Genomic DNA, 22,981 nt, shown 5'->3' with positions numbered 1-22,981 from the left:
ATATACATGATGTAAGGCCAAAAAATATGGACCTTGTTTTTTTTCCTGTGTGCTCACCTTTGTCCCACTGCGCTTGTCACAATAGCACAGCAGACATGATGAGCTTGCCTCCAGGTATCCTGCAGCTGGCTGACCTTGCAAAGATCTTAGGCAAACACATATGTCGTTTTGTCCTGTCAAATGATTTGTAATAGTTTACTAGTGTAAATGGTAAATGGGTTATACTTGTATAGCGCTTTTCTACCTTCCACATTCACCCATTCACACACACATTCACACACTGATGGCGGGAGCTGCCATGCAAGGCCCTAACCACGACCCATCAGGAGCAAGGGGGAAGTGTCTTGCTCAAGGACACAACGGACGTGACGAGGTTGGTAGAAGGTGGGGATTTAATCAGGAACCCTCAGGTTGCTGGCACGGCCACTCTCCCAACTGCGCCACGCCGTCCCCGGTCTGATCACTGTGTGGTGATCAGACCAGTCTCCTTTTGTACCCCTTTTCACATGTCTCCTTTTATGAGCAGCGACTTTGTAGTGCGTGAAGACCACCCCCCACACACACTCATACACACACACATTCTTGTATTTGTCACCTTCTTGAGACCTCCGAAAATGCCAATCTCTTAAGGACCACCCTTTCTAGATATAGGAACATTAATAATTTATACATACTATGCAAATATTAAAGAGCTTGTTGTGAACAATTTGTTGGAATTTCACAAGAAACAGGTCACCATTTCACAATAAAAACTTGGAATTTTGGCTGTATTATAATAAAAGTCGTAATTTTACTCAACACAAGTCAAAATGTTATAAGAAAAACTGAACATTTGTGCAATATTATGATAAAAGTTGGAGTTTTACTCAATAAGACTTACACTTAGACTTAGACAAACTTTAATGATCCACAAGGGAAATTGTTCAACACAGTAGCTCAGTTACAATGATGGAAAGTGAAAGGATGAAAAGGACAATGCAGGTATAAATAGACTAATATAGCAATAAAAAAAATCTAACATATATACGAATATATACATAATATGTGTACAGAATAACTGTCGCAATTTTACAGGAAAAGCTTAACATTTTGGCAATTTTATGAAAAGAGTCGTAATTTTACTCGACAAAAGTCACAATTTTATAAGAAAACTTTAAAATGTTGGAAATATTATAATAATAATCAGATTATGACAAAAGTCATAATTTTACTCAAAAAAGTCACTATTTTGCAAGAACAACAAAAAAATTTGCAATATTGTGATAAAAGTCCGAATTTTATATGACAAATGTCACCATTTTGCATTAATAAGTAATCATTTTACATAAAGTAATATTTTTACGAGAAAATATTGCAATATTACAGAAACAGAAAGAATATGAGAAATTCTTCCCAATTTTATAAAAAAAAGTCGACACATTGTGATAGAAAGACTGCTTTTAGTTTGTAATTGGTTTTTAATCTTCTTTCTTTACTTCAAGTTATTACAGTATGTCTCTATATACATATGTTTTTATTTTTTAACTACATTTTGGCCAAAGGGGGTGCATTTCACTTTCTTACACACACTTGTTATTACATATGTTGGCCAGAGGAGGAGCACTTCAATTTTTTTTTTACACACACACTTGTTATTTCATATGTTGAACAGAGGGGGAGCACTCTTAAAACCGACACACAGTCAATTTAAAACATCCCTCCTTTTTGGGACCACCCTCATTTTGATAGATTTCACCACCAGGGGTGCAAATGAGACAGTCTCTATTAGATGCAATGGTTTTCCAGTATTGGGACCATGATTTCGGTCTGAACTTGTTCACCGGTCCTCATATGGAAGGTACTTTTCCTTGTTGATGTCTCAAGAAGGGTAGAAATACAAGAACACACACACACACACACACACACACACACACACACACACACACACACACACACACACACACACACACACACACACACACACACACACACACACACACACACACACACACACACACACACACAAATTAGGTAAAATGGCCACTGCCCAGTTAGCTCATACATGTCTTTAAATCTCTGGATTGATGAAGTAATGTGCTGATCATTCTTACTGGGGACCCTGGGGAAAAAAGAGTTAATATGGTTCATGGGAACCAAATTTTCATTTAATTAATTACAATTTTAATTTTTCATTTAAAAAGGTTTCCTTTTAGGGGACCTGTTTTTTTTGTCACCATACCGTGAGAGGTCCCCTAAAGGTGACTGTGTAAACAGAGCGATGTCCCCATTAAGTAAGCATTGCCAGAACACACACACACACACACACACACACACACACACACACACACACACACACACACACACACACACACACACACACACACACACACACACACACACACACACACACACACACACGCACACACGCACATTCACACACACACACACATGCACTTTGGTGAATAGAAAGCCAGACAAGACAAGCTCCCACTATCTGATTCTTCTTCTCTTTGGCCAATGTGCTTCATAATATAATGAGGCGATTTAGCTGGGAATGAAGTGAATGAATTAACCATCCTTCCATGGCCGTTTGGGATGAGCCGGAATTAGAATTTCTAGTAGAGGGAGAACATGTGGGATGGGGCGAGAGGAGAGTAGAGGAATGTAAGATGTTAGGGAAGGAGAAAAGTGCTCAGAGGGAAGGGAAGCGTAGAAAAATGTAGTAAAACGAAGTGAATGAGGAAAGTGGGACGTAGGAGTAGGGAAACAGGGACCCAACAATTAACCGGTTTTACTCTAAAAAAACAAGTCAGTTAATTAATCGCAAAGGCTCCACTACGCCGTGTGTTTCAGTCCTCCTCAATTGTTATAGACAGACATTATGATGGTGTGTTATTTTCGGCACAACCTGCACAGAACAAAAACAAAGTTGCATGCGCTTACATGCGCCTATCTAGTGACACGCCAGTAGGATACATTAGCTTAAGGACAAAGCAGCAAACTTTTCCCACCACCCCCCAAAAAGTGCAGGAACATTTCGAGCACTTGAAAAATAAAATGGTAAATGGTTGTACTTGTATAGCGCTTTTCTACCCCTTTTTTTAAGGAGCCCAAAGCGCTTTGACAATATTTCCACATTCACCCATTCACACACACATTCACACACTGATGGCGGGAGCTGCCATGCAAGGCGCTAACCAGGACCCATCAGGAGCAAGGGTGAAGTGTCTTGCCCAATGACACAACGGACGTGACTAGGATGGTAGAAGGTGGGGATTGAACCAGTAACCCTCAGATTGCTGGCACGGTCACTCTCCCAACTTCGCCACGCCGTCCCCTTGAAAAATAACCCGGTCGTCATTGAACACGACGGCTCACCCAATTGCAAAACCAGCCAAAGGAAAGTAGCGGCTACAGCAGCCCTGGTCAATTATTTTGACTCGGGGGCCAAATTTAGAGAAGAAAATGTGTCTGGGGGCCGGTATATCTATTTTTAGGAACACTAATACAAAACCCCACAATAATGATTGATTGAATGCTAAAAACATTATGACAGACCGCCTTCAAAAACGGAATGGAATTTTACATTATTTTACTGAATGAGACACCCAGAATGTACATGAAAATAAAGAAAGTGTGGTTTACAATATTACCTATGAAGGATAAAACACTGAATATTGACAACATATGAATGTCACACCCCCTCTCGATGGACATATTTTACAATCAAGCGAAACGCAACAAAAATGCAACAAACACAGCGAAATATAAATGGGAAGGGTAAAAAAAAAAACCCACCTACAATCTGATACATCTGATTTATCACTAAGCTTTAGAACTTTGTTGTAAAAATCTCCTTCCGCGTCTGTCCCTGACACCCGCATTTCAGGCTGGCCACTCTGGAAACACCCTGTGGGAACTCTCCCCATCCACACTGCTTGGTGCCTCGTCTGAGCTGTGTCATGTCTGGGATCATGTTTTGTTTAAGTTATGTTCTACTTGGTTTTCGGACTCTTTTTAGTTCCTGCTTTTTCACTCCCTTGTCTTGTTTCCATGGTTACCCATTAGTTTCACCTGTTCCACGTTTGGACTCATTGTGCACTCTTGCTTGTTTTGTCACCATAGCAACCCATTAGTTTTCACCGGTCCTCACGACTCACGCACCTGTCTTTAATCATGTCTTCACTATTTAAGCCCGTAGTTGCCAGGCAATCAGCCTGGCGACATCGCACTCTCGATATACCCCTGACACTCTTGATACCATGGTTCATGCTGCTCTTTGCTTCCGCAAGTAAGTTGTGTTTATTTATGCCACAGTTAGTGTCTTTTGTTTTGCCATGTTCATAGTTATGCATAGTCCAAGTTTTTGTTCCCTGCGTTAAGTTTTGTGCCTCCACTGTGAGCGCCTTTTTCTGGTTTATTTTTTGAGTGTTAAAATTAAATATGTATTTACCTTCACGCCATGTCCAGTCCAAATCCTTTGCACCATGGGAAAACAAACCACGCCAAAGTCCCAGTCCTGACAAGCTGCTGTGACTTAGATTACCATAGTAACTAATTAGATTACCATAGTAACTAGTATATCAGGCAAAAGTGCAGATTCCAACCATTGAAATACTTTGTACAGTATAGTTCAAGACTTACGGTTATTTGAATACATCACTGCACATCATAATGGCAGCTACACTTTCCATCTTAAAGATTTAAAAAAATGATTTGGGAATGTCTGGTGGGCCAGATTGAAAAGCATGTGGCCCCCGGGCCTTAATTTGCCCAGCTCTGTTCTAGGCGAAAGCCTGCAGACTCTAATTCACAGGTGTGAAACTCAAGGCCCGGTGGCCAGATGTGGCCAACCACTTCATTTTATTTGGCCCTCAAAAGCCTGGAAATAAATTGTATCAATTAAGTAATGTAACTTTTCTTACTAAATGTATTCTTTCTTTCTATTTTCGGAGACAAAAATATATGTACTCCATGTAACTGCAAATTATGTTCACTTAAATATTGTCTAATTATGCAAAAATATATGATCAAACATTCAAACCATTTTTTAAATATAAATAAATACTAATAATAATGATTTCAAAGCAAGTTATCCATCAAATTGTGCAATGTTAAGATTTCATAAAGATAGATTTTATGGTAAAATTGTGAAATTTACTGTGGTTTTTATAGCATTTTTCTTTAAATGAAAAAAAAAACCAGTACTTTTTTTACTGTAATAAACTGTGGTGTCATGTTGGCATTCACAGTAATACACCGAAAAATCTTGCGGTAAAAAAAACAAAAAACAAACAAACTGGCAGCTCAGGTGCCAAAATTTTACAGTAGAATTGCAGTTTTTTTATTTACAGTAAAAAAACAAATGTACATTTTACAGTAAAATTCTGGTAACTGAGCTGCCTTTTTTTTTTTTTACCATAAAAACAGCAGTACTGTTTTTTCATTTACAGTAATATACACTACATTTTGAGGTGAAATTATTGCAACTTACAATATTTTTTTTACATTTTAGTTTTTAAAAAATCTACAAAAAATGCATAAAAAAATTGTGTAATAATAGTATTCACTGTTAGACGCGGCCCTCTGGGGCCAAACATAACTGCGATGTGGCCCTCAGTGAAAACCACTTTAACACCTCTGCTCTAATCGAACAGTCACACTCTATACTCCTTCCATCCCCAGCCAGAAATCCCTGTTTGGTGCAGTGAAAGACAAATGAGGAAAAGCAAAGAGGTTTTAGTTTGGATGACAAAATGTCATGGGAGAGTTTATCTGCCACATACGTCATCACAGCGACAGCAAATGGATGTCATTTTCTCTCCTTTGGCTCTCTGTCAGTCCGCCTGTGGCTGTGCTGTGACGCACCGACCCGTCGCTTGCTCCAGCTCCTCTCTTAAACTTTTTATCCCTCGCACTGCGTCCGCACTCATTAAATAGCACCACGTAAGGTTTGAACTCATTACGGCTGCCTCCTTCGCTGTATCCAAAAAAAAAAAAAAAAAAAAAAAAGGTCACGTGGACGAACAGCTGGTCAGGTTCTCCCTCACACCTTTCCACACTTTCACTTTGCTCCCAATCAGCGCCTCTCATCTACAATATAAGAAAGGCACACCAGCTGCTGCGTTTGTGTTGACATGTAGAGACACCGGGGTCGCTTGTTGTGGCCACGCTCTGGTCTGCACTTGTCAAGAACCCCAGTCACTCCTGCAGGTGAGTCGTTACGTAATGCCCTCACCTGTCAGCACTTTCCTTTGTTTAGGTTTTGAACCATTTAAAAATGGCATGGTATTTATTTGTTATCAGTTTTTTATTTCACTGCTTTGTAGTATTATAAGACTAAAGTCAGAATATTACTTTTTTTTAAAAAGAATATTAATCATAATAGTACCAGAGCACCCGAGGCCAAAGATCAATGATCGATTTTGTAATCGTATCAGCTAGGGGTGTAACGGTACACAAAAATTTCGGTTTGGTACGTACCTCGGTTTAGAGGTCACGGTTCGGTTCATTTTCGGTACAGTAAGAAAACAACAAAATATAAAATTTTTGGGTTATTTATTTACCAAATTTGTAAACAATGGCCTTATCCTTTTAACATTGGGAACACTATAATAATTCTGCCCGCGTTAATCAACATTAAACTGCCTCAAGTTGTTGCTCAGAATAAATAAAATGATACAACTTTTCTTCTACATATAAAAAGCGCAACATTAAACAGTTTCAAGTCAACTCATCCTGCTTAATTTATTACAGCATTTCGGAAGCCTGTAGTTGATTTTTATCACACACCCACACACACACACACACACACACACTGCACAATGAGCTAACGTTACGCTAAAAGCTAATTAGCCTTCACCTCAAGCCAGGACTGCGAGCAAGCTAAGCTGCAGTTTGTTCCTAGAAGGTCAACGGGCTCATAGTGATGTTACTAGTAGTTGACTGGGAGGTGTTTATTTTAATTTGGGGAGAGTCCGCTGCCTGATGTTCACTTGCTAAACACCTACCTGCTAACCCCACCGCAGAAGCACTGACTACATGCGCTCTGAATACGCACTGCTGATTAGCTGTTACCGCTCTGAATACGCACTGCTGATTGGCTGTTACCGCTATGGTTGTAACCAATCAGATGGTTGTGTGGGTGGGACAATGCTGGGTGCTGTGTAGGAGACAGAGGCAGAAAGCAGTGCAGCTCGTTAAGACTTTAGCTTAGGCGGCTACTTCATATGTTCGTGTGAAAACTCGTTCGGTACACCTCCGAACCGAACCAGAACCCCCGTACCTAAACGGTTCAATACAAATACACGTACTGTTACACCCCTAGTATCAGCTGATCTGAGGCCGTATATTTTGGACACTCGGGTGAAGAGAGGGACTGAACTGTCAACTGATCACCATCTGGTGGTGAGTTGGGTCAGATGGAGGGGGAAACCTCTGGACAGACATGGCAAACCCAAGTGTGTAGTGCGGGTGAACTGGGAACGTTTGGAGGAGTCCTCTGTCCGGAGTGACTTCAACACCCACCTCCGGCAGGACTTCTCTGCCATCCCTCTGGAGGTTGGGGACAGTGAACAGGAATGGGTAATGTTCAAAGCCTCTATTGCTAAAGCTGCAGCTGCGAGCTGTAGCCAGAAGGTCTTAGGTGCCTCAAGGGGCGCTAACCCTCGAACACCCTGGTGGACAGCGGTGGTCAGGAAAGCCGTCCGACTGAAGAAGGAGTCCTACCGAGGTATGTTATCCCGGGGGACTCCGGAGGCAGTTGCAGAGTACCGACAGGCCCGAAGGGCAGCAACCGTGGCTGTGGACGAGGCTAAGCAGACGGTGTGGGAGCAGTTCAGGGAATCCATGAAGAAGGATTATCGGGCGGCACCAAAGCTGTTCTGGAACACCATACGGCACCTCAGGAGGGGGAAGCAGGGAACCATCCAAGCTGTGTACAGCAAGGATGGGACTCTGCTGACTTCAAGTGAGGAAGTCGTAGGGCTTTGGAAAGAGCACTTTGAGGATGATGGGGGATTGACGTCGATCTCTCGGAGTGAAGTCACTGAGTTGGTTAGACAACTCCACAGCGGCAAAGCTCCGGGGGTTAACGAGATTCGTTCAGAAATGCTGAAGGCTCTGGGTGTTGAGGGGCTGTCTTGGTTGTTATGCCTTTTCAACATTGTGTGGAAGTCTGGGACAGTGCAGAGGGAGTGACAGACTGGGGTGGTAGTTCCTGATGGCACCATCAGTTCGTGACCTTCAAATCTCACTGGATTGGTTCGCAGCCGAGTGTTCAGCGGCTGGAATGAGGATCAGCATCTCCAAATCTGAGGCCATGATTCTCAGCAGGAAACCGATGGTTTGTACTGTCCAGGTAGAGAACGAAACTCTGTCCCAGGTGGAGGAGTTTAAATATCTTGAGGTCTTGTTTACGAGTGAGGGAAAGATGGAGAAGGAAATCAGCCGGAGAATCGGAGCAGCTGGGGAAGTATTGCAGTCTCTCTGCCGCACTGTTGTGACGAAACGAGAGCTGAGCCAGAAAGCAAAGCTCTCGGTTTACCGAGCGATCTACATTCCTACTCTCACCTATGGTCATGAAGTGTGGGTCATGACCAAAAGAATAAGATTGCGGATACAAGCGGCTGAAATGAGTTTACTCAGAAGGGTGGCTGGCATCTCCCTTAGAGACAGGGTGAGAAGTTCAGTCACCCGAGAGAGACTCTGAGTAGAGCCGCTGCTCCTTCGCTTGGAAAGAAGCCAGCTTAGGTGGTTCGGGCATCTCGTGCAGATGCCTCACGAGCATCTCCCTAGGGAGGTACTCGTTGCACGTCCCACTGGGAGGAGACCCCGGGGCAGGCCAAGGACCAGATGGGGGAATTACATTTCCTCTGGCCTAGGAACGCTTCGGAATCCCCCAGGAGGAAGTTGCCAATGTTGGTCTGGAGAGGGAAGTCTGGGGGTCTCTGCAGGAGCTGTTGTCCCCGCGACCCGATTCCAGATAAGCGGTTGAAGATGGATGGATGGATGGATGGATGGATAATCATAATAATATGAGAAGAAGCAATTTTACAAGAATAAAATAATAGTGAATATTACAGGAATACAATTTGCATTTTATGATGAAAACATTTTGTGAAAGTAAAGTTATAATATTTCCCAGAAAAAACAGTCCTAAATTTACAAAATGGAAGTCATAAATTTAAGAGAATTAAAGAGTATTACAAGAAAAAAAAAAAAGTTATTCTAAAAAAGCAGAAATACTAACAAAATAGCAATTTTACCAGTAAAGTAATTCAATATTATTAACATTGAAGGTATGTTATAAAAACAAATTAAGAATATTATTTGGAAAAAAAGACTTGGTCATCCTAATATCAAGAAAAGGTTTGCACTTTTGTGACACTAAAATAGAAAATTAAGGTAATAATATGACAATAAAGTCGCAATATTGCAATAATTTTTTAAAATAAGAATAGATATAACTCACTGTTTTATTACAGTAGTCATAATATTTCAAGAAAAGATAGTAACATTACAACAATAAAAATACACACATAAGAAAATAAAATTGTAATGTTATAGACAAAAATGATGAATTTAAGAGAATAAAGCTGAATGGTGCAACAAAAAATATATATACATTTAGGAAAATTAAATGGCAATGTCACAACAACAAATCGTAATGTTGCAAACAAAAACACTGTAAACTTGAGAAAATAAAGTCGTATTTGTCAAAATGCTAGTTTAACAAGAATAAATTGGAAATTTTACAAGAATAAGTTGGAATTTTAAACTTAGAAAGTGATTATTTTATGGGGCTAAAGTACCTCTGTACTAATGAACTAAAAACGGTACTATACTGCCTATGAAAAATACCAGTATTAACACTGAAGTGGTGCTCTGCAAGAGGTGCTTTAAAACAGTGGTTCCCAACCACCGGGACGCATCCCGGCACCGGTCCGTGGATCGATTGGTACCGGGCAGCACAAGAAAAAAAAAAGTTTTTTTATTTTTTATTAAATCAACATAAAAAACACAAGATACACTTAAAATTAGTGCACCAACCCAAAAAACCTCCCTCCCCCATTTACACTCATTCACACTCATTCGCACAAAAGGGTTGTTTCTTTCTGTTATTAATATTTCTGGTTCCTACATTATATATCAATATAGATCAATACAGTCTGCATGATTGTATTTTTTTATGACAAAAAATAAAATAAAACAAAAAATACCATTACATCAATATCATCATCAATATCAACATCAATATATCAAAACATATTTTTTCTTTAAAAAACAAAAATCATATTATATTCATAAACTCAGGAAATACATCCCTGGACACATGAGAACTTAAATTATGACCAATGTATGATCTCAAATTTGTGGTATCATCCAAAACTAATGTAAAGCATCAAACAACAGAAGAATAAGTGATTATTACATTATACAGAAGTGTATATAGAACATGTTAAAACAGAAAATAAGCAAATATTAACAGTAAATGAACAAGTAGATTCATAATAATTTTTTTACCACTTGTCCCTCATAATGTTGACAAAATAATAGAATGATAAATGACACAATATGTTACTGCATACGTCAGCCGACAAATTAGTCGCCTTTGTTTTGCTTACTTACTACTAAAAGACAAGTTGTCTAGTATGTTCACTATTTTATTTAAGGACAAAATTGTTCTTTGATTGCAATAAGAAACATATGTTTATTGTACCCTAAGATTTTTTGTTAAAATAAAGCCAATAATGCTGTGGTCCCCTTTATTTAGAAAAGTATCGAAATACAATTTGGTACTGGTACCAGTACCAAAATATTGGTATCGAGAGAACCCTAATTTGTACAGTGTTTTTTTAATGATAATGGTATAATGACATGTGATAATGCAACACTGACGCGAGTGTATGACACACTTAGTGATTAATAGAGGCATGGTTTCTACTGTATACAGTGGATCACTGTATATTCACGATTAAGCATTCTCAACTTAGTAAATTTGCGGAGTGTTTTTTATTTTTATTTTATTTGTTAGGAAATAGTAAATTTTAATATAAATGTGTGATAATACAGCATCAAATGTGCTGCATACGTAAGGACATGATGTCAATGCAGGATGGCGGCGCCAAAGGTGGAGCCATTTGTCAAAAATAGACATTTTCATGGCCGTCTCAATTACTGCTGGCAGGGATGTACAGTACATATAACAGTTACTGTACATGTCATTAGTATTCACTTCATGAGAACATCAATGGCATCTTCTCCTAAGTTGATGTTATTGCAAGACATAGCAGGTGTAATGTTATCATCACTGGCACTACGGCTAGCATTATTGTTTAAGTGAAGTGAATTACATTTATATAGCACTTTTTCTCAAGTGACTCAAAGCGCTTTACATTGTGAAACCCAATATCTAAGTTACATTTAAACCAGTGTGGGTGGCACTGGGAGCAGGTGGGTAAAGTGTCTTGCCCAAGGACACAACGGCAGTGACTAGGATGGCGGAAGCGGGGATCGAACCTGCAACCCTCAAGTTGCTGGCACGGCCGCTCTACCAACCGAGCTATACCGTCCCAATACAACTGTGCTACACAATAAAATGACCTCACAGTGTGTATTTCAAGGTTCGTTAGTGTTTCGCATTCATTTGTGTAGCATTTGTTGTTCCTCCCTGCTTCCTGACACTGAGAGACGAGTCACGATAAGAGCTGTGCACGTTTATGCACGGTCCATGTGAAGTGCAAGCAATCGCCCCTTAAATAAAAGTGATGCATGGCTTCCACACTGAAGCACATACAGTAGTGTTTGTGGAAGGGAACATTGCATAAGAGGCGTTGCTTCAAACAATGCTGATTATGACTGCGAGGAGAGTTTCATACACACACACACACACACACACACACACACACACACACACACACACACACACACACACACACACACACACACACACACACACACACACACACACACACACACACACACACACACACACACACACACACACACACACACACACACTCACACACACTGATGATGCATTCTGCAAGCCAGAAATAAATGATAGTCATTTGTGCCATGTATCTGTGTCATGCAGTGACTGACATTATACAGTGTGGGTGCTGTTTAGTCGGAAATGTGAGTATAGGCACTTTTGGGCTTTAAAAGTAAATTATAGTGCCTGGGCTATAATTCTTTTTTAATTACCGTATTTTTCGGACTATAAGGTGCACTTAAAATCCTTTCATTTTCTCAAAAATCGACAGTGCGCCTTATAACCCGGTGCGCCTAATGTACGGAACAATTCTGGTTGTGCTTACTGACCTCGAAGCAATTTTATTTGGTACATGGTGTAATGATAAGTGTGACCAGTAGATGGCAGTCGCACATAAGAGAATCGTGTAAACTGCAATATGACGGCAGTAAACAACACCAACACTCTAAATGTTCCATTGAGAATATAGAACATTACACACGGCGCTCAAAAATCTGTCAAAATGTTTTTAGTACGACTTCGGTAAGCTATGAAGCCGCACTGCATGATGGATTGTCGGCGCATTAAACATACAAGTATTACTATGGTGTGTGTAAAAGGACCACAAAATGGCACTATTAGCAGGCATATTACCTAGCGTTTTGTTTTGCAATATTATGCAAAACCAACTTTTCTTACCTTCTGGTTCCTGCTGATGTGTATTTGTGATCGGCATAAATACTGAAAATGTGCGCAGGTCCGCCATTGTAGTCCGTGACGACACTGTAGTCGATAAGCTTCTTTTTTTTCTCTATCTTTTTGTTATGGGACATTCATTCTCCGCTGTTGCCATTTCTAATATAAAGTAGTGTAAAGTTTATACTTATATCTGTCAGTAGACCAGCTATCAAAGCGCTAAAAACTGTAGCGGGTTTACATAATTCACCCAAGGAACTTTAGTTATTAGAGAGTTCCGGTCGGACGGTTTTTCACAAGACACATTTCCGGCGTTGTTGTTGCACTAGTGAGTCACGGATGAGAAGATGCTGCTCCGTCATTGATTGAAGTAAAGTCTGAATGTCATTAAAACAGTTAGCTCCATCTATTGACACTTCTTCCACTCCCGTCCTTGCATGCTACACCGCTACAACAAAGATGACGGGGAGAAGACGCTGTCGAAGGTGAGCCACGTAAATAAGACCGCCCACAAAACGGTGCATCCTGAAGCGACTGTCAGAAAGCAACTTGAAGATGATCTGTAAAACATAATTTATGCAACATTTTCACCAAAGAACCACCATTACATGTTATGTGGACCACAATATGACCCCTTCAATGCGCCTTATAATCTGGTGCGCCTTTTGTATGAAAATAGACCTGAATAGACGAGCGGGTGCGTCTTTTAATCCGGTGTGCCCTATGGTCCCAAAAATACGCTATTCCGATCCGTACATTTTCAGAATTTGGTTGGGCTATTTTTGAACAAAGAAAACAAATCTGGAATTGTCTTTATTTTTAAGGTATCGTGCCATGATTTTACCAGTCTGACCCACTTGGGAATAGATCTTCCTCCACGTGGCCCCAGAGCTAAAATGAGTTTGACACCCCTGGTCTGAACGGTATTAATCAAACAATACTGTTCTCAGTGGCGGTGCTGGCATGTGTCTGATAAAGAGGTTTAGAGAAAATGACTTGCTTAGTCTGAAAGTTCCACAGAATGTGTGCCGGGTTGTCAAATAGTCCTTTTGAAAATTGGGTTTTAAGACAGCGTTAAGCCTGTCCAAGTTCTTACCCAGCAAGACTGGACGCTACAGTCCGCCTTTCCTGTTTACTGTCTCATTTATCAACCGTCGGCAGTCTGGCTATAAATATTCAGTTTGTGGTTTGTCAGTGGTCACTTTGCATATCTGGACCATAGAAAGGGATTGTTTGTGTTGTAGCTGTGACAGGGCCTTCACTCTATTGATCTGCCATTGATGGTCGTCCTAAGGTTCATTGATCAAGCGTGGGTTCATTTTAGTTGACAGTTGAAGGACGGGAGCATGCTTTGCTGCTCTGTCGACACATAAGTTGATTTATTTTGCATAATCTTTCTGTGTTTGGCAACGACCTGCTAAATATATCCACTGACTTGCAAATGCTTATGTTGTCTCAGAGACTCACATTAGCTGCAGAACATTCCTTTTCTTGTCAAGTATACAGTTACATGATCCATACACAACATTCAATGGTAAAAGACTTTAAGAATCTATGTTCAAATACAAAACCCAAAACCAGTGAAGTTGGCACGTTGTGTAAATGGTAAATACAAACAGAATACAATGATTTGCAAATCCTTTTCAACTTATATTCAATTGAATAGACTGCATAGACAAGACATTTAATGTTTGAACTGAGAAACTTAATTTTTTTTTGCAAATAATCCTTAATTTAGAATTGAATGGCAGCAACACATTGCAAAAAAGTTTTCACAGGGGCATTTTTACCACTGTGTTACATGGACTTTCCTTTTAACAACACTCAGTAAACATTTGGGAACTGAGGAGACCATTTTTTTAAGCTTTTCAGTTGGAATTATTTTCCATTCCTGCTTGATGTACAGCTTAAGTTGTTCAACAGTACAGGGTCTGATGTGTAAGTTACCCATGCCTTGGGCACTAATACACCCCCATACCATCACAGATGCTGGCTTTTGAACTTTGCGTCTAGAACAGTCCAGATGGTTCTTTTCCTCTTTGGTCCAGAGGACACGACGTCCACAGTTTCCAAAAACAATTTTAAATGTGGACTCGCAGACCACAGAACACTTTTCCACTTTTCCACTTTGCCTCAGTCCATCATAGATGCGCTCAGGCCCAACCAAGCCGGCTGTGTTTCTGGGTGTTGTTGATAAATGGCTTTCGCTTTGCATAGTAGAGTTTGAACTTGCACTTACAGATGTAGCGACAAACTGTAGTTACTGACAGTGGTTTTCTGAAGTGTTCCTGAGCCCATGTGGTGATATCCTTTACACAATGATGTCACTTTTTGATGCAGTACCGCTTGAGTGATCGAAGGTCCGTAATATCATCGCTTACGTGCAGTGATTTTTCCAGATTCTCTGAACCTTTTGATGATATTCCGGACTGTAGATGGTGAAATCCCTAAATTTCTTGCAATAGCTCGTTGAGAAATGTTGTTCTTAAACTGTTCGACAATTTGCTGACGCATTTGTTCACAAAGTGGTGACCCTCGCCCCATCCTTGTTTGTGAATGACTGAGCATTTCATGGAAGCTGCTTTTATACCCAATCATGGCACCCACTTGTTCCCAATTAGCCTGTTCACCTGTGGGATGTTCCAAATAAGTGTTTGATGAGCATTCCTCAACTTTCTCAGTCCTGGTTGTGACTTGTGCCAGCTTTTTTGAAACATGTTGCAGGCATCAAATTCGAAAGGAGCTAATATTTGCAAAAAATAACATTTTCCAGTTCGAATGTTAAGTATCTTGTCTTTGCAGTCTATTCAATTGAATATAGGTTGAGAACGATTTGCAAATCATTGTATTCTGTTTTTATTTACCATTTACATAACGTGCTAACTTCACTGGTTTTGGGGTTTGTATATAAAATGTACTCCCTTTTTACACATCGCCCATGTCTAGAATTATTCCTACCCTATCTCAATACACGGACAGTAATATTCCAGAAGTTATCAAGGGCCTTTCAAATGGTGGAAAATATTAAATGTTTTCAAATGTGTTCAATCAGATCAGTGGTTTTCATTAACACAACGTCTTATTCTTCAGATAAGGGATACCCATTTAAAAAAAAACACCAAATGTGGTCAGAACATGAATAATTTTGGCCTTAACTGTAGATAATTGAATGAGTTTTGGGCTGTGAATGGTAATCAAAACCTGGGTATTGAATAAATGAGTAGCTAGTAGGCTTGTACCGCTACTAGCAAAGTACTGCAGTACTAATGGATGAGTAGCTAGTGCAATCATTCTATTATTTTACAACATATAAAGCACCAGGCAAACGTTCGGACTACGTTACTATTTTTACTACCATTACTCACACTTTGTTAGTCTTTATTTGGAAAGTAATACATGCCTAATGACGTTATCGCTTTATGTGAGATAGTCTCATTTTGTGCAATAACATGTACTTTTCAAACATACCGTATTTTACGTACCATAGGGCGCACCGGATTATAAGGCGCACTGCCGATGAGCGGGTCTATTCAGGTCTATTTTCATACAAAAGGCGCAAAGGATTATAAGGCGCATTAAAGGAGTCATATTATTATTATTTTTTTCTAAATGTAAAACACTTCCTTGTGGTCTACATAACATGTAATGGTGGTTCTTTGGTCAAAATGTTGAATAGATTATGTTTTACAGATCATCTTCAAGTCGCTTTCTGACAGTCGTTTTAGGATGCGCCGTTTTGTGGGCGGTCTTATTCACGTGGCTCACCTTCTACAGCGTCTTCTCCCCGTCATCTTTGTTGTAGCGGTGTAGCGTGCAAGGACGGGAGTGGAAGAAGTGTCAAAAGATGGAGCTAACTGTTTTAATGACATTCAGACTTTACTTCAATCAATAACGGAGCAGCATCTTCTCATCCGTGGCTCACTAGTGCAACAACAACGCCTGAAATGTGTCCCGTGAAAAATAATAATAACTAAAGTTCCTTGGGTGAATAATGTAAACTCACTATACCGGTATGTTTTAGCGCTTTCATTGCGAGTTTACTGACAGATACACTGTAAGTAAGAATTTTACACTACTTTATATTAGAAATGGCAACAGTGGAGGATAAATGTCCCATAACAAGAAGATAGAGAAAAAGAAGAAGCTTATTGACTACGGTGTCGGCACGGACTACAAAGACGGACACGCGCACATTTTCAGGACTTATGCAGGGCCCAAACACAGATCAGCAAAAGTTTCTTTTGCATAATATTGCGAAACAAAACGGCAGATTGATTGATTGATTGAAACTTTTATTAGTAGATTGCACAGTGAAGTACATATTCCGTACAATATAAAGATAGTATGTCTTACCTTATACACACACCAAAATAATACTTGTTTGTTGAAGCACAGTACAATCCATCAAGCGGTGCGGCTTCATAGTTTACCAAAGTCGTACTAAAACATTTTGATAGATTTTTGAGCTCTGTGTGTAATGTTCTATATTTTCAATGGAACATATAACAATTTGGTGTTGTTTACTTGAGTCATATTGCCATCATAGTGCAGTCTACACGCATCTCTTATGTGTGACTGCCATCTACTGGTCACACTTATCATTACACCATGTACCAGATAAAATGACTTCGAGGTCGGTAAGCAAAACCAGAATTATTCCGTACATTAGGCGCACCGGGTTGTAAGGTGCACTGTCGAGTTTTTTGGGGAAAAAAATGATTTTAAGTGCGCCTTATAGTCCGGAAAATACGGTACAGAAAATTGTTATCAAGTTTAATCAATTGATTTGATTATTTAATGTCAAACTGTCAGCAGTCACGCTCTCCTTCGCGCGCACACACACACTCACACACACACACACACACACACACACACACACACACACACACACACACACACACACACACACACACACACACATACACACACACACACACACACACACACACACACACACACACACACACACTCTGACAGCTGTCCAAGCCTTTCCCTCTTGGCGCACAGTTACAGCTTCACAAACAGCTGTACCAAAGAGAACTCATAACATCATGGCTACAATATGTGAAATAAAGTTTCATTCGTAATTTACTATTCCAGCCAGGAGGAAGACGCTGTTGTAGCGTGCATACACACACTACATCACCATGACAAGCACTGCCTGGATGAATATGGATTTCAATGGCATTCACAAGTGTCAGAAAAACTCCTCATCCATATTTTCACAAAATGCCAACGCAAAGTCCGCCTCCTTAGTTTTATAAATCACATGAGTCTGCCTTCATTCACAATTTACGTGCTTGTGTCTCCTTTATGCAGATTGGGAGAATACGAATAATAGAAATGTGTTTAATTCCAATGTGGATTTTCACTTAAACAGGAGAAAAGGTCCACATTCAAGTGAAATTGTGTGTACATTTTCAAAGAACTGTATGCTTTTTAACATACTGATGACACTTTAAGCTCAGTGAGAACATCTTGTTGGGTCCCGTTAGGTGTCTTTGGGGTCTCATGATGTCAAACTGAAGACAGCATGATGAGGAGGACTGTTTAAATACCAATTCTAATTGAACCAAGAAATGTATTGGTCGATTGTTTAAATACTACATAACAGCTGACCAATGCCTTTTCATATATGTGGGTGGGCCTTCATGTTTTCACCCTGGAGGGGGAAATACAAAACCCAAAACCAGTGAAGTTGGCACGTTGTGTAAATGGTAAATAAAAACAGAATACAATGATTTACAAATCCTTTTCAACTTATATTCAATTGAATAGACTGCAAAGACAAGATACTTAATGTTCGAACTGAGAAACATATTTTTTTTTGTGCAAATAATCCATCCATCCATCCATTGGCTACCGCTTGTAACTTAGAATTTATTGATAGCAACAAATTGCAAAAAAGTTAGCAAAGGGGCATGTTTACCACTGTGTTACATGGCCTTTCCTTTAAACAATACTCAGTAAACGTTTGGAAACTGAGGAGAGCAATTTTTGAAGAATGGGAATTATTTCCCATTCTTGCTTGATGTACAGCTTAAGTTGTTCAACAGTCCGGGGTCTCCGTTGTGGTATTTTAGGCTTCATAATGCCCCCCACATTTTCAATGGGAGACAGGTCTGTACTACAGGCAGGCCAGTCTAGTACCCGCACTCTATTACGATGAAGCCACGCTGTTGTAACACGTGGCTTGGCATTGTCTTGCTGAAATAAGCAGGGGCGTCCATGGTAACGTTGCTTGGATGGCAACATATGTTGCTCCAAAACCTGTATGTACCTTTCAGCATTAATGACGCCTTCACAGATGTGTAAGTTACCCATGTCTTGGGCACTAATACACCCCCATACCATCACAGATGCTGGCTTTTGAACTTTGCGCCTATTACAGTCCGGGTGGTTCTTTTCCTCTTTGGCCCGGAGGACACGACGTCCACAGTTTCCGAAAACAATTTGAAATGTGGACTCGTCAGACCACAGAACACTTTTCCACTTTGCATCAGTCCATCTTGATGACCTCGGCCCCAGCAAAGCCGGCGGTGTTTCTGGGTATTGTTGATAAATGGCTTTGGCTTTGCATAGTAGAGTTTTTACTTGCACTTACAAATGTAGCGACATACTGTAGTTACTGACAGTGGTTTTCTGAAGTGTTCCTGAGCCCATGTGGTGATATCCTTTACACACTGATGTTGCTTTTTGATGCAGTACCGCCTGAGGGATCGAAGGTCACGGGCTTAGCCGCTTGCGTGCAGTGATTTCTCCAGATTTTCTAAACCTTTTGATGATATTACGGAGCGTAGATGGTGAAATCCCTAAATTCATTGCAATAGCTGGTTGAGAAATGTTGTTCTTAAACTGTTGGACAATTTTCTCACGCATTTGTTCACAAAGTGGTGACCCTCGCCCCATCCTTGTTTGTGAATGACTGAGCATTTCATGGAAGCTGCTTTTATTCCCAATCATGGCACCCACCTGTTCCCAATTAGCCTGTGTGGGATGTTCCAAATAAGTTTTTGATGAGCATTCCTCAACTTTCTCAGTCTTTTTTGCCACTTGTGCCAGCTTTTTTTAAACATCTTGCAGGCATCAAATTCCAAAGCAGCTAGCAAAACATAACAAAGTTTCTCAGTTCCAACGTTAAGTATCTTGTCTTTGCAGTCTATTCAATTAAATATAGGTTGAAAAGGATTTGCAAATCATTGTATTCTGTTTTTATTTACCTTTCCGTATTTCCTTGAATAGCCACAGGGGCGCTAATTAATTTAAAACCTCCTGTTACTCCGGCGCTTACCAGAAGCCTGCGAGATGGCCAAGCATGCGCTAATTATTTTAAAACCTCTTCCCACTCCGGCGCTTACCTTATCATGAAAAGCACATTTAAAAAAAAAAAACGTTATTATTGTCTTACCTTTAGGTATAAATGAGTCCATGCCAGCTCCTTTTGAAGAAAAGCATCGATATAGAAGTCTTCCTTATCTTTCTTCAGTTTTAAAAGTCTCTCTGTCTCGATGGAGATCTTCCTTTTAAGTATTACCTCCTGCTTCGATTGAAAGTCCAGTTTAGAAAACTGTTTTATTTTAGATATGTAATCCTCCATGGTAAAAGTCCAAGCAAACAATGGCTGCGCACTCTTGCTGCCGGTTGTCTTCTTCTGCAGCACTCTTCTGCAGTACCAGCAGTCGCAAGAAGGATCACTAGTGCCCTCTACCACCAGGAGGCGGGAGTCATTTAATGACTCATATTTGACCCGGCGGAAGTGCCAAGCATGCGCTAATTATTTTGCGAAACGAGTTTGACCCGGCTATAATTCGAGGCATGCGAATACCATATTCCCGGCGCCAATTCAAGGAAATACGGTACACAACGTGCCAACTTCACTGGTTTTGGGTTTTGTATATGCCTTTTCAAAAAATGCACTTGTGATCCATATATATATATATATGTTTATATATTTATATTAATGTACAACATGTTTTCCTGCTTCCTCCTATAGTACAAACAAGTGGAGCAGTACATGTCCTTCCACAAACTGCCAGCCGACTTCCGCCAGAAGATTCACGACTATTACGAGCATCGATACCAGGGCAAGATGTTTGATGAAGAGAGCATTCTGGGTGAACTCAGTGAGCCGCTCAGAGAGGTAAGACACACAAAAGAATGAAACAATCTTTGGGGTTTGTGGCTAAATGCATCACACCTGCATCCACTTTTAGGAAATTGTCAACTTCAACTGCCGCAAACTGGTGGCATCCATGCCGCTCTTTGCCAACGCGGAGCCAAACTTTGTCACGGCCATGTTGACAAAGCTGCACTTCGAGGTATTCCAACCACACGATTACATCATAAGGGAGGGCACCATCGGGAAGAAAATGTACTTCATCCAGCACGGAGTCTGCAGCGTCATCACCAAAGGCACCTTGGCCATGAAACTCTCCGACGGCTCCTATTTTGGAGGTAGGATACTTCGCTCGTTTGGTAGTGTTTGTCTTTTTTTTTGACTTGCGCTCGTTGTTGTTTCAGAGATCTGTTTATTGACGAGGGGTCGACGGACGGCCAGCGTTCGAGCAGAGACGTACTGTCGACTCTACTCTCTGTCTGTGGACCACTTCAATGAGGTGCTGGAGGAGTATCCCATGATGAGACGAGCCTTTGAGACCGTGGCCATTGATCGCTTGGACCGCATTGGTAAACAATTTAGACAGTTTGGTCTGTTATACAAATAATATAACAAATAATTTTATATTATTATAATATGCACTGAAAACAAAAGACAATGTTGACTTATGGCCAACTAATAATGGAACTGTATAAGGCACCTGTGTCCAACTGAAGACCCGGGGGCCAGATCCGGCCCCGCCACATAGCTTTATGGCCCGCGGAAGCCTGGAAATAATGTGCATCAATGAAGCACTTCATCTTGTTTACTAAACAAATTAGTTTTTTCCGTTTTGACAGAAACACAATTGCAGGTTTTCTAAACTTGAGAATCATCTGACCATGCAAAAAACAGTATATTACCACAGAGGTGTCCAAAGTGCGGATCGGAGCTCCAGTTTTGTTGGTATGCAGCATATTGTTGGATATAAAAATAACAGGGAACATTTTTTTTTAATAATTTTTAAAAATGTGATACAATGCGCCATTAAGATAATTTTTTTCCTAAAGAAATTCATAAAACGATAAAAACAGACATTATATATACAGTATTTAAAGACAAAACCTAGGGTCAGCTTTGTGTTATACGTGTTATTATATATCAAAAGTGTGTTCTTATTAGTTAGTATACATTTTCAGCTTTTTACAACATATATATATATATATATATATATATATATATATATATATATATATATATATATATATATATATGTATATATATATATATATGTATATATATATATATATATATATATGTATATATATGTATATATATATATATATATATATATATATATATATATATGAATATACACATTTGTATACACACGCACACACACACACACACACACACACACACACACACACACATTTATACCTATATATATATATATATATACACATAGTCGAGGTTTCTGTGGTTTATCCGTTATACAGTGCTCAATACCGGGGTAGAGCGGAATATACGTTAGGTCAGGAAAAAACACAAGGGGCTATATCATCCCTACGAGCAGGGAAACCTGCAAAACAGGCTTGTAGGGATGATATAGCCTCTTGTGTTTTTTCCTGACCTAACGTACACTACCGTTCAAAAGTTTGGGGTCACATTGAAATGTCCTTATTTTTGAAGGAAAAGCACTGTACTTTTCAATGAAGATAACTTTAAACTAGTCTTAACTTTAAAGAAATACACTCTATACATTGCTAATGTGGTAAATGACTATTCTAGCCGCAAATGTCTGGTTTTTGGTGCAATATGTACATAGGTGTATAGAGGCCCATTTCCAGCAACTATCACTCCAATCAATCAATCATCAATCAATGTTTATTTATATAGCCCTAAATCACAAGTGTCTCAAAGGGCTGTACAAGCCACAACGACAAACTCGGTACAGAGCCCACATACGGGCAAGGAAAACTCACCCCAGTGGGACGTCAATGTGAATGACTATGAGAAACCTTGGAGAGGACAGCATATGTGGGTAACCCCCTCCAGTGTTCTAATGGTACAATGTGTTTGCTCATTGGCTCAGAAGGCTAATTGATGATTAGAAAACCCTTGTGCAATCATGTTCACACATCTGAAAACAGTTTAGCTCGTTACAGAAGCTACAAAACTGACCTTCCTTTGAGCAGATGGAGTTTCTGGAGCATCACATTTGTGGGGTCAATTAA

General features: G+C 39.9%; 1 protein-coding gene across 1 annotated transcript in view; it reads left to right on the top strand.

Moving 5' to 3' along the window:
• The window catches only part of LOC133630888 (potassium/sodium hyperpolarization-activated cyclic nucleotide-gated channel 2-like), a 94,107-nt gene that overhangs the window by 63,297 nt on the left and 7,829 nt on the right, over positions 1–22,981 (top strand). The window contains exons 5-7 of the mRNA XM_062022710.1: positions 20,643–20,789; positions 20,863–21,103; positions 21,170–21,334. Of these exons, the coding sequence (XP_061878694.1) occupies positions 20,643–20,789; positions 20,863–21,103; positions 21,170–21,334 (553 nt within the window). The remainder of the gene's footprint in view (positions 1–20,642; positions 20,790–20,862; positions 21,104–21,169; positions 21,335–22,981) is intronic.

Source organism: Entelurus aequoreus, linkage group LG16, assembly GCF_033978785.1.
Source record: "Entelurus aequoreus isolate RoL-2023_Sb linkage group LG16, RoL_Eaeq_v1.1, whole genome shotgun sequence".
NCBI classification, from domain to species: Eukaryota; Metazoa; Chordata; class Actinopteri; order Syngnathiformes; family Syngnathidae; genus Entelurus; species Entelurus aequoreus.
Note: the sequence above shows the minus strand (reverse complement) of the source record. Positions and strands in the feature narration are given on the sequence as shown.